Source organism: Tachyglossus aculeatus, chromosome 14, assembly GCF_015852505.1.
Source record: "Tachyglossus aculeatus isolate mTacAcu1 chromosome 14, mTacAcu1.pri, whole genome shotgun sequence".
NCBI classification, from domain to species: Eukaryota; Metazoa; Chordata; class Mammalia; order Monotremata; family Tachyglossidae; genus Tachyglossus; species Tachyglossus aculeatus.
The window spans coordinates 28,574,155-28,587,906 of NC_052079.1; the positions used below are offsets into that span (position 1 = coordinate 28,574,155).

A 13,752-nucleotide genomic window follows, 5' to 3' on the forward strand; every position below is an offset into this window, starting at 1 on the left:
CAACCATTAAGAGTGACACTCTCTTCCCGCAACGCACTCTCAGTCTAAATACCATTATCGATGATGATAATCAGGATTGATTCAGCATTGAAGACATTGCAAGGAAAGGTTTATGTCCCAATATTGGGAATTAAGTTTGGAAAATGTCAGAGCAACTAATTTCCTGCTGTGAGAATTTTGAGTTCAGATATCATCCCTGGAATAGATTCAAACCCAGATTCACACTGCATGGAAATACTGTTAGAGATGTTAGTCTTCACAAAGTTGTCACAACAAGATTCATCCTGCTAATCAGAAAATCTATTTTTAATAGCTGGTGATTTCATTAGTTACTCTGAGTGGACGTGATGGTGGTTTACATAAACAGTGATTGCAATAATGATCTGTAGCTTATCTCTCTGATAAGATATCCACATGATTTCACATGAAAGGCACTTTGTATGAAAGGCTTTGAGATTGCAATGTGAAAGGCAATCAGAAAAAATGTGCTTGATATACCTTGATCCGTAATTTATGCACACAGTTTTCACAAGATATTTCTTACTGAGCTACCAAATAAGCAAAGGTAAGCACAGTCTTTTTGATAAAATTCAAGAATGGGAATAATGATTCCTCCCTTCTATTCTTTATCTTGGTGCCTAGAGAAATAGTCTCTCAGTGTTGCAGTTTTGTCAGCTAAGAGTGATGGCCTATCCACCTTTTGAAAAATGAGCAAAAAGGTCAATTAAAATTTTGCTGCTTCAGTGGACTTAATAATAACTTAGGTATTGATAGGGTTCATCTCATCTCTCTTACAAGAATGGCAGTCTGCATCTTGGCAGGATTTGTTGGATGTTTGCAAAGTACTTTGAACTCTAGACTGTAAGCTCCTTGTGGGCAGAGAATACATTCACGAACCCTATTGTATTGTTCTCTCCCAAGTGCTTAGTGCAGCCCTCTGAACAATGTGAACAACATGGTCTAGCGGATTGAGCATGGGCCTGGGAGTCCGAGGACATTAATTCTAACCCCAGCCCCGCCACTTCTCTGCTACGTGACCTTGGCAAATCACTTAACTTCTCTGTGTCTCAGTTAACCTCATCCATAAAATAGGGATTTAGACTGTGAGTCCCATATGGGACATGGACTGTGTCTAACCTGATTTGCTTGTATCTACAGCACCGCTTAAACCAGTGCCTGGCATGTATTAAGCACTAAACAGGTACCATATATAAAGAGTAGCTGATGGGATAATATTGCCAAGAAAATTTGGGATTACTTGTAAAATGCAACCTGGTGAAGGTGTTTCTCCAGGAGGATTTTGAAGTGGGGAAAGACATGGGCAGAAGCGAGTTCCAAGCAGAGAACAGAGAATTTCCCAATTAGATTGTAAGTGGAAGAACCACATCTTTTATTTCTAACATATTTTCCCAATCACTGGGTCTGTCCTTTCTTCACGATTCTCAAAGAATAATTTTGTTGATGATGATGATGACATGATAATCATCATTATCATCATCATCATGAAAAGTAGTCTCTTCACAGTTCTTTAGAGTTCTTGTTGCTGGTTTTATCTCTGTTCATCCATTCAATCATATTTATTGAGCGCTCAGTGTGTGCAAAGCACTGTACTAAGGGCTTGGGAGAGTCCAATATAACAATAAATTGATACATTCCCTACCCATCATGAGCTTTCAGTCTAGAGGGAGCTTTCAGTGTAGGACATGGCAGGTTTTCCCAAGTCATCAGCTCATCAACTGATAATCCTGTTCCCTGTTGGACCACACTGTGACCTCCACTTAATCCTTTCTGTGTATAAATGACTTCTGATTATAGTGTTTGCTCCCCCAGTCAAGGGCAGCTGGCTGGATCTATAGACCCCTCTAATAAAGAGAAAACCTGATAAAAATTAGAGCAAAATCAGGTAGATACATTAGTACTTTTAGTTATGTTACACAGTGGAATTGGTAGCAAATGTGATCATCCATGACCCCTCAGGAAAATTTAAAGGTTTTCCATGCTCACTGCATTCTTCATTAATCATCTACACAAGGGCTTTCCAGACTAGTTATTTCTGAAGTACATTAATCTGAGGGAGAAAATGGCATCGGAAGAGTGATATCTTGACTTTTTCTGTGTTTAACCAGTTGTGCACCCCCTTCAATTAACTGTGGCATGAGATTGAAGACCATAAGGGTTGCTGTCAGATGTGAGAGAGCTGTGTTATCTGCAGTCACTAATTGGAGAGGTTGGTGTAGCCGAAGTGACCTCTGCTCTGTGAAGCCCCCAGGGCTGCCAAGATGATGAAGAGATGAAAAAGAAGCAGAAACTCTCCTCCTAACGAACATTCTGAACAGTCGTTTAGTTCATTTCTACTTCTCTGGTCTACTAATTGTGGTATTTGTTAAGTGCTTACTATTTGCCAGGCACTGTACTAAGCGCTGATGTGAATACCAGCAAATCAAATAGGACACAGTCTCTATCCCACATGGGGCTCACAGTCTCAATTCCATTTTACAGTTGAGGTAACTGAGGCACAGAAAAGTGAAGTGACTTGCCCAAGGCCACACAGCAGACAAGTGGCAGAGCTGGGATTAGAACCCATTCATTCATTCAATCACATTTATTGAACACTTAGTGCTTGCAGAGCACTGTACTAAGGGCTTGGGAGAGTACAGTATAACAAACTGACATGTTCCCTGCCCACAATGACTTTATAGTCTAGAGGGGGGAGACACACATTAATATAAATAAATAAATGACAGATATGTACATAACTACTGTGTAGCTGGGAGGGGGGAAGAACAAAAAGGAGCAAGTCAGGGTGATGCAGAATAGTGTGGAAGAAGAGGAAAGAAGGACTTAAACAGGGAAGGCCTCTTGGGCGTGATGTGCCTTCAGTAAGGCTTTGAAGGGTGGGGAGAATAATTGGCTGTCAGATTTGAGGAGGGAGGGCATTTCAGGCTAGAGGCAGGATGTGGGCGAGGGATCAGCGGTGAGATAGACGATAGAAGCCATGACCTTCTGCCTCCCAGGCCCATGGTTTATCCCCTACACCATGCTGCTTCTCTACAGATCAGATGTATTTGTCCTTGTTTTGTTTTAATTTCCTGAGATATTGATCAAAATCCACAAGTTCTGATCGTAGAAGAGAATTGGTTGCACTCAATTCTGTTGCTGTGCAAATCGTTTTCAGAGCATGTTAGACATTTGGAAGACTTAGCAAATGGCCTCTAGTTCAATCAGTGGCATTTATGGAGACCTTGCTTTGTGCAGAGCCCTGTACTAAGCGCTTGGGAGAGTACAGTAAAATAAAGTTGGCAGAAGCATTCCATGCCCACAATGACCTTACAGTCTAGAGAGAGGGATGGACATTAATATAAATAGTTTATAATATGTAATTGAAAGATATGTACATAAATGCTGTGGTGTTGAAAGTGGGATTAGAAGAGCAAAGTGCAGAGGTTGGATTGTAGTAGGAGATTAGTGAGGCAAGGTATGAGGAAGAAAGCTGGTAATAACAATGGTAAGGTATTTCTATTTGATTGAGAGGTGGGTGGGTGACTTTAGGAAGTTTTTTTAGGAGTGAGGAGATGTGGGTTGAGCGGTTTTTCAGGAAATGATCTGGGAAACAGAGAAAAAGTATGGGCTGGATATGAGAGAGGCAGATGCCTGAGAGGTCAGCGAGGAGGCTGATGCAGTAGTCAATGCAGGAAATGATGAGTGCTAGGATTAGTATGGTAGCAGTTTAGATGTAGAAAAAAGGATGGATTCTAGAGATGTTGTGAAAGTAGAACCGTGACAGTTTGAATGAGAGTAATGAGTTGAAACTGGAAGAAAACTTCACGAGTTCCTTGTTGTGTTCAAGAGGGTATGTCAGAGACAAGTTTATTACTACTATTACTTCTTCTGGCACTACTATGGAGTGGTTAATGATTGGCAGAATTTTCTGTGCTAGTCAAGGCCAGCATAAATCACTGTATATACCTTAATCCAAATGGCAGTAAATTCTACCTGGGGTAATTATTAGGCCCTGCCTGATTCTCTCCACTATAAGAATCTAGTGAGCAAACACTATTGATAAGCAGGTTAGGAATCCTGACCTGGCTTCTTCCTGCCTCAAGACAGAGACAAACCAAACTTCCTGATAAGACAGAAAAAGGAAACAAAGGAGAAAGGAGGAAATATGATATGCTCTTTTTGAGTATGTCACGGTTTGGCCAGACAAAATGGAGTTCAGGCCTAAAAGCCCATCATGTTCCATCTCTTGAGATTCTACAACTCCTAGGGATTCCAGTCACCAGGATTACTCTTGTTCACTTAAGGTGGTTAGGAAACAGACAATCAAGCAGGCACAGAAACAAAACAGCTCAGAGGGAATGGTTGGATGACAAGGGGTTAATACAAAGCCTAGATTCATTCATTCATTCATTCAATTGTATTTATTGAGCGCTTACTGTGTGCAGAGTACTGTACTAAGCACTTGGGAAGTCACTGTGCTTCCACAAGACTATTGCCAAGGATACAGGCTCGAGAGACAGGGAGGATGGTGGCATTGTCTACGGTGGTAGGGAAGTGCCCAGAATCTTTTGATTCCAACAGCAGCCACCCTATTCACCCAGGAACAGGTCCTGTAGAGGAGAAAGGCAACTGTATCTTTCACTTTTCTGAAGTTGGCTCACTCGAAGGTAATACCATCTGAGAGTCACAGTCTCCTCAGAGAAAAATAATTTCTGTTTTGGGGAATGAGAAGCAGCATGCCCTAGCGGATGGAGCACAGCCCTGGGAGTCAGAAGGACCTGGGTTCTAATTCCATTTAACCACTTGTCTGCTTTGTGACCATAGGCAAGTCGCTTCACTCCTTTGGGCCACAGTTCCCTCATCTGTAAAATGAGGATTAAGACTGTGAGCGCCATGTGGGACAGGGACTGTACCAACCTGGTTAGCTTGTATCTACCCCCAGCACTTAGAACAGTGCCTGGCCCTTTGTACATACCAAAAAAATGAATACCCCAGCCAATTGCTTCCCAATTTTTTACGGATAAAATGGTGGGAGGCTTCCTGTTATTTAGGCAAGATTCATGAAATTCATTGTATTACATTTTCCAGTTATGCCAGGGAAGTTTGGTGGAAATCCCATTAGGGTACAGCCACCGGGATGGTACTTAAATGGTCTTCCTGGTAGACAAGCTGTCACAGCAGTTAAATTAGAATCAGAAGTGGTAGGTTCAGTTTCCCAAGAGAATTCAAAAGTACTGAGTGTACCTTTGTTTTTATGCATGGTGAATTAGCTGCTCTTGCCACTGCTTCTTCCAACAGGATTGAACTCTGGGTGAAGAAACAGTTTAAGTGTCCTTAAAGATGAAAATTAGGGACAAAAGATGAGTTCATTTTGGATGGTGTGAGATTAGCTCCTTGAATTGTATTTTCATAGAATGTTCAAGAGTTAGCTTTGAGGTTGTCCTTTTTTCAGTTTACTGGCTCGAGAAAAACAGAATGACAGGCATAATCTGAAACAGTAACCTGACTGACTTTTTACATTTAAAAATGCATCAGTTCACAATCTGGAGAATGACTTTAGAGAGCTGTGCATTACTCATCAATAAATAGAATCTAGAAGTGAGAAAGGGTAAAGTAATAGAAGCAAAATCATCTTACTGAATTTTTCCTGGTTTATCCTAGCTAGTCAAAAGATAGTTTGGGATGCATTGACCTAGTGAAATAGAAGATTGAGCAAATATCTGGTTGATTTGTTCCATGTAAAAAACCCAAAAAGATAACACAGGCCCTAAAAGTAATGTTTGGTCTGAATGATTCAGTTAGAACCAATCAACTGGATAATTGTTTGGTTCTCCACTTCCTTTGGGCCCAGAATAGTCGGTCATTTATTAATTCATTATTAATATTCATTGCATACCTGCTGTGCACATAATGCTATTCTTGGTGCTTGAGAGTATAGATAGAAAGACAATATAAATGGTTCACCTCCAGCTCCACTTTCCTTTTGGATTCTTCAATATTCCAGCCTGATGACTCTACTGCCCATCCAAGTCCACAACTTAAGCCCACCGATCATTCCCACAGTTCCCTGTCCACCCTGCCAAAGAACACCCCCATCTGTCTCCAGAACTCTGAATCCATCCAATCCATTTTTTAGAAAACTCATTTAACTACGGTCTCCTCCTTTGTTCCCTGTAGTACAGATTTAGCTTGGTTCTATTCCAGGCGCACCATTCAGGATCCAAAATCACAGAGCAGGAGGAATAGGGTAGAGCCAGGAGGAAGAAACACCCATCCCAGACTTATGCCCTGCCCGATTCCATCACCTAAAATTTGGGTAGGATAAATAAAGAAAAAGAAACAAGTGGCAGTCAGGGTGATTTACACTAAGCACTGAAGAGCAGTACAACAAATATAGTAATAATAATAATACTAATGTTATTTGTTAAGCACTTACTATCCATCAGGCACTGTACTAAGCATTAGGGTAGATACAAGATAATTGGGTTGAACACAGTCCCTGTCCCACAGAAGGTTCCCAATCTCAATCTCCATTTGACAGATGAGGTAATTGAGGCACAGATAAGTTAATAATGTGCCCAAGGTCACACAGCAGACAAGAGGCAGATCTGGGATAATAATAATAATAATTGCATTTGTTAAGCGCTTACTATGTGCAAAGCACTGTTCTATGCGCTGGGGGGATACAAGGTAATCAGGTTGTCCCACATGGGGCTTGCAGTCTTAATCCCCATTTTACAGATGAGGTAACTGAGGTCCAGAGAAGTTGTGACTTGCCCAAAGTCACACACCTGACAAGTGGCGGAGCCAGGATTAGAACCCATGACCTCTGACCCCCAAGCCTGTCCTCTTTCCACTGAGCTGTGCTGCTTCTCTGAAAGATATGATCCCTGCTGCCCAACAGATAGAAAAAAAGGTCAAGAAGCAGCACCAAAACTTCAATATTGGGTTCCTTGACTTTATCTGATATTAAATACTATCAACAGGACAGGGATCTTGATGGGATGGTTGGTCATGTGGAAGATGAAGACGTCTTTCTTGGCCAGCACCATCAGAATGAAGGTGTCCTTTCAGACTATTTCATGCTTCCTCTGTTGACAAGCAGCAGCAGCATGGCCTAATCGAAAGAGGACGGGCCTTTGAGTCAGAGGACCTGGGTTCTAGTCACTGTTCTGCTATTTGCCTGCTGTGGGACCTTGGATCACTTACCTGGTCTGTGCCTCAGTTTCCTCATCTATATAATGGGGATTCAATACCTGTTTTCCCTCCTACTTAGACTGTGAGCCCCAGGTGGGACATGGGATGGGTCTGACCTAATTATTTTTTGTCTACCCTAGAGTTAGGAAAGTGCTTGGCACAAAGTAAACACTTTGCAAATGTCACTGTTGATTTTAGTATTATGCTTCCATGGTTGAAATTGAAGTGAGGGATCTGTAAAATGGATTAGATTAACTCAGGGACCCTGAAAACTATATATCTCACATTCATTCATTCATTCATTCATTCAATCATATTTATTGAGCGCTTACTGTGTGCAGAGCACTGTACTAAGCACTTGGGAAGTACAAGTTGGCAACATATAGAGACGGTCCCGACCCAACAGTGGGCTCACAGTCTAGAAGAGGGAGACAGAGAACAAAACAAAACATATTAACAAAATAAAATAAATAGAATAAATATGTACAAATAAAATAAATAAATAAATAGAGTAATGAATACGTACAAATATATATATATATATATATATATATATATATATATATATATATATATATATACAGATGCTGTGGGGAGGGGAAGGAGGTAAGGTGGGGGGATGGGGAGGGGAACGAGGGGGAGAGGAGGGGGCTCAGTCTGGGAAGGCCTCCTGGAGGAGGTGAGCTCTCTTCCTACTCAAACCCTGTACTCCCTTGGACTTTCCCATACTATAGAGAACATCACCATCGTCATAGACTCAAAAGCCCAAATAATGGCATTATTCTTGACTCATCTCTCTCATTCAACCCACAAATTGAATATTTCACCACCTCCTGTTGGTTTTGCCTTCACAAGATCACTAAAATCCACTTTCCTCTCCATTCAAATGGCTGCCACATTGATCCAAGCATTTCTCCTATCCCTTCTTGACTACTACACTTCAGCCTTCTCACTGGCCTCTTTTCTCTCCCCACTCCTTTATTTACTTCACTCTGCTGTCCAGTTCACTTTTCTAAAAAACATTCAGTTCACTGTTTGATGCTGAGGTGGTTGGGCAACCACTGGAGGTTCTTGAGGAGTGGAGAAACATGGACTGAACGTTTTTGTAGAAAAATGATATGGGCAGGAGAGTGAAGTATGGATTGGAGTGGGGAGAGGCAGGAAGCAGGGAGGACAGTAAGGAGGTAGATGCAGAAGTCAAGGCGGGATAGGATAAGTGCTTGGATCACCATAGTAGCAGTTTGTATGGAGAGAAAAGGGTGGATTTTAGTGATGTTGTGAAGGTAGAACCGACAGGTTTTGGTAACAGATTGAATATGTGGGTTGTATGAGAGGGAGGAGTCAAGAATAACACCAAGGTTCTGGGCTTTTGAGATACTGGAATGGGGATATTTCCTACAAAGATAGAAAAGACATGGAAAGGACAGGGTCTGAATGGTAAAATGAAAAGTACCGTTTTGGACATGTTTAGTTTGAGGTATCAGTTGGACATCCAGGTAAAGATGCCCACATATCCTATTGTAAAGTGTTTTGAGATCTCGCAAATGTAATCACGATAGTACCGAGAGAATGTTCTTCGGTAACACTAGTGTGCCTAGTCCATACATAAATAATTTTGATCTTATTTCTTGTGTGCTTGAAATATAGATTTCCAATAAATGTTGAAAAGTAACACAACATTAGGACTATGTTATATGTCAGAATCGTTCATTAATTAATCTATATGTCACACTTTGAGGATTTTAAGAATATAGATTAGACAAGCTCCTTACCCACAAATAATCTACATTTACAGAACGTGTCCTTTATTTTGCTGTTTAAGATTTCAAACCTTTTTCTGTTTATTTTCACAGCAAGAGAAGTTGGGTGATATCTGCTTCTCCCTCCGCTATGTGCCAACAGCTGGCAAACTGACTGTTGTGATCCTAGAGGCAAAGAATCTGAAGAAGATGGATGTGGGTGGTTTATCAGGTAAGTGTGTGGTGTCTTTTCACTGAATATATTTATGTGCAAATGGCAAAAAAATCAACAACAACGGGCCTGTTTCTTTGAAAACTGAAGAATTGCTTCAATTCTGGTGGGGGGAATAGGGTGTGAGGTTAAGGTGAGGGGGGCAGGGTTTGTGTTTTTTTTGTGTGTGTGTACGTGTGTGTGTGTAAGAAAATAATGAACTCTCACTGAGAGGGCATTAGATTTATGCCTGCTAAACCAAGCAGAGCTAAAAGTACTGCATTACGAATCGTTGAAATCTGAGAAGAGAGCTGAACAATTAAACTTCTTGATGACACTGCACCCTCAGAGTAATGTAGTTCTCTACCACTGCCTAGTGGAAAATACAGGGTGAGGAAAGTGCTGATGGATTTTCTGTGTATCCCAATCTTACAGAGGAAGACAATGTGTAAAATGTTCTCCTTGGAAACAAAATCATCCGCTCATGGAGGTGAATATTTTAGTACAGTACATTTTTCCCAGATTGCTCCATCAGGGTGTTGGTTAAGTTATTTTCCAAATGTTCCAGCAAATCACGAACATCAATGGTGTTGTTCTGTTATGTTGCAGGCCTCTCTTAGAAGAGATATCCCCTTCAGCATTTGCAGCTGGCTTGTGGGCAGAGTCTGATAAAGTGGGGCCCTGATGAGGGTACTTCAAGCTCATGTTTAGGGAAGGACCCAGGTCTATAGGGATAATATGAGAGGTCCCTGTTCTTGGGAGGGAAAAGGGGAAAGTGGGTGGTTATAGATATACTCTGTTACTTAGGGAAGCAGTATGGCTCAGTGGAAAGAGCACGGGCTTGGGAGCCAGCAGTCATGGGTTCTAATTCCGGCTCCTCCACTTGTCAGCTGTGTGACTTGGGGCAAATCACTTAACTTCTCTGTGCCTCAATTACCTCATTTGTAAAATGGGGAATAAGACTGTGAGGTGCACGTGGGACAACCTGATCACCTTGTATCCCCCCCAGTGCTTAGAACAGTGCTTGGCACATAGTAAGCGCTTAACAAATGCCATCATTATTATTACTTCCCATGCTGAGAAGTAGCGTGGTATAGTGGTTAGAGCATGGGCCTGGAATTCAGATGGACATCGGTACTAATCCCAGCTCTCTCACTTGTCTGCTGTATGCTTTTAGGCAAGTCACTTCACTTCTCTGGGCATCAGTTACCTCATCTGTAAAATGGGGATTGAGAATGTGAGCCCCACATAGGACAGAGACTGTGTCCAGCCTGATTTGCTTGTACCCACCCCAGCACTTAGTACAGTGCCTAGCACATAGTAAGCACTTAATAAGTACCATTATTATTATTATCATTATTCCCCTAACTGTACTTTATTTTCATGTCTGTCAACCCCACTAATAATTGGAGTATTTATTAAGTGTTTACTGTGTGTCAAGCACTCTGCTAAGCACTGGAGAAGGTACAAGATAATCAGGTCCCAAGTGGGGCGCACGGTCTAAGTAAGAAGGAGGAGAAGGGATTGTGTCTACCACCACCTCAAGAAGCAGTGCGGCCTAGTGGATAGAGCATGTGATGGGAGTCAGAAGGACTTGTGGTCTAATCCCAACTCTGCCGTTTGTGTGCTCTGTGAATTTGGGGCAGTCACTTCACTTCTCTGTGCCTCCAGTTACCTCGTCTGCAAAATGGGAATAACACTGCGAGCCCCAGGTGGGGCATGTTTAGCTTGCACCTACCCCAGCACTTAGTACAGTGCCTAGAACATAGTAAGTGTTTAATATAATAATAATAATAATAATAATGGCATTTATTAAGCGCTTACTATGTGCAAAGCACAAGGCCTATTGTATTCAATATCAAGAACTTAGTACAGTGCTCTATACCCAACAAGCTCTCCAAAAATACCTTTGACTGATTAATTGAGAGGTCTTCTGGACTGTAAGCTCATTCCTCTAGACTGTAAGCTCATTGTGGGCAGGGAATATGCTGTTTATTGTTGTATTGTACTCTCCCAAGTGTTTAGTACAGTGCTTTGCACACATTAAGTGCTCAATAAATATGAAAGCTCAATAAATATGACTGAATGGTCTGCATCACTCCAGTGAAACCAGAAGGAGGGTAGAATTGTAGCCTAAATGTTGATTGAATGCTAGCAGTCTTGGTCTCAGAACGACGTTGGACTCAGAGTCAGGTGAGACTCCTCTTGCCCATGACATGGAGCTCAGATAGGGTCTGCTGTGTGATCTTGGGCAAGTCACTTAACTTCTCTGGGCCTCATTTACCTCATCTATGAAATAGGGATTGAACCCCACTCCCTCTTAATTTAGACTCTGAGCATTACATGAGACAGTGACTGTGTCCAACCTGGTTATCTTCTTCCCACCCCAGTGGGCTTGACACATAGAAAGTGCTTTACAAGTACCGTAATAACACCATAATAGAAGAAATGACCAGGGACCATAGAAATGAGAGGGCCCTCATCTCTAGTATTTGCTCCCCAGACTTTTAGTCACAGTCATTTGCAGATGCTTTACGTGCAGAAAAATAGGTCTCAGTGTCGGGAGTTTGCATTACCATCAAAGCTTGAAGTCATTTGGCCAAGAACCAGGCCACTGAATAAACTAGCAATCACACACTTCATCCAATTGGTTGGCATCCTGCCACCCCAGTGTCTCTGATGACAGGGTCAGAACAGAATGCCCAGATGAAATGACAGTTATTTGAAGTAATTGAGCAGGGATATGTACCTAAATGAGCGTGGTATTAGACCACTTCACCACAATTCTAACTTCAAACATTATCCTATTAGATTAATTTAGGAAATTTTCAGTTTCAGTTAGGATACATAATTAATAATGATGATAAAATACTCTGAAATCCCTAGATGTGAATAGATGGAATTAACAATGAAAAATGATTTCCACTTGACAAGCATCGGATTGATATCACATTAGAATCATAGATTTCTTATGGTGGAGAACAGTGTTGAATAGATGGGTTCCAGTCCCATCTCAGATACTAATGTGTTATGTGACCTTGGGCAAGTCACTTAACCCTTCTCTGTAAAAAATGTAAATATTAATATATTGAACCTTATGAGCTCCGATAAGATAACTAATGTGAAAGTGCTTCAGAAAATTAAAACATCAGATTGTTATTATCATTATTATCATCTAGTCTTCCTAATTTGAAAGATTAAAGGTCAAAAAGTATTAGTGCTGATTTTAAGTAATAGCTAATGAGCTTTTATTACAGCAATTTTTAGAAATTTCATATTATTTTTCTGGTAATACAGACACAACTATGTCAGCCTATTCCATTTCCATTTATTCTTCCTTAGTAGTAAAGCTAATGGGCTTGTTCCTTGCCCCTCAGCTGTTTTCAACATTTTAAATACAAAGAAATTTTCTCCCATGCTCCTAATTCCTAGCATCACACTTCTCTGAAAATTAGAGATGTTATCAAAATTTGATTTTCAGTTTCCCAATTTCTTGTTCTCAGTGTAAATCTATCTCACTCAATAAAAAGCACTTATTGGAAATAGGAGCCACCTTAACAAGAAAAGATAATATAAGAACTAAAGAGAATATCGCCTTGAAAACATGTAAAGCAGATAGTTTATTGGGAAATAAACCAAATTAATCCTTTGGAAAATCAATGTTAATCCTGATATTCTGATGTGATCTTTTAACCTATTTTTCCTCTCAGTTATGGTGTTTATTGAGCTCAGTAAATTCCGTTAATTGATTGATTGAGAGCTTACTCTGCACTGAGCACCAAGCCAACAATTTCTGACTCTACCCATGTCGCCATTCCATAGAAGCAGCGTAGCTCAGTGGAAAGAGCACGGACTTCGGAGTCAGAGGTCATGGGTTCTAATCCCGGCTTGTGACTTTGGGCAAGTCACTTAACTTCTCTGGGCGTCAGTTACCTCATCTGTGAAATGGGGATTAAGACTGTGAGCCCCACGTGGGACAACCTGATTACCTTGTGTCCCCCCAGCGCTTAGAACAGTGCTTGGCACATGGTAAGCCCTTAACAAATGCCATCATCATCATAAGAGACTCACAACCTAGGTGAGGGAGATAGACACAAAACAAAGAGAAATAACTGATAGGAACCAGGTTACAGACAGTGGGAGCAATTAAAATCCAAAAATTCATGATAAGGGCATAGGTGGGTAGATAAAGGAAACATATAGAAGCAGAATGACCTAGTGGTTAGAGCACAGGTCTGGGAGTCAGAGGGCCTGGTTTCTAAATCCGGCTCTTTCACTTTTCTGCTGTGTGACCCTGGGTAGGTCACTTCTCTGGGCCTCAGTTACCTCATCTGTAAAATCATTCAATCAATCTATCTATGGTATTTATTGAGTGTTTTCTATGTGCAGAGCACTGTTCTAAGTACTTGAGAGAATACAACAGAAATAGGATTCATTCATTCAATTGTATTTATTGAGCACTTTCTGCAAAGCAGATACGTTCCCAGCCCATAATGAGTTTACAGCCTAGAGCGGGACATGGGCATTAATATTAAGACTTTGAACCCCATGTGGGACATGGACTGCGTCCAATCTGATCATCTTGGGTACACCCAGGAGCTTAGT

General features: G+C 41.2%; 1 protein-coding gene across 2 annotated transcripts in view; it reads left to right on the forward strand.

Annotated features, from left to right (window-relative positions):
* The window catches only part of SYT1 (synaptotagmin 1), a 675,618-nt gene that overhangs the window by 553,427 nt on the left and 108,439 nt on the right, over positions 1–13,752 (forward strand). For both annotated transcript variants that reach the window (XM_038756587.1, XM_038756588.1), the window contains exon 9: positions 9,051–9,168. In XM_038756587.1, the coding sequence (XP_038612515.1) occupies positions 9,051–9,168 (118 nt within the window). The remainder of the gene's footprint in view (positions 1–9,050; positions 9,169–13,752) is intronic.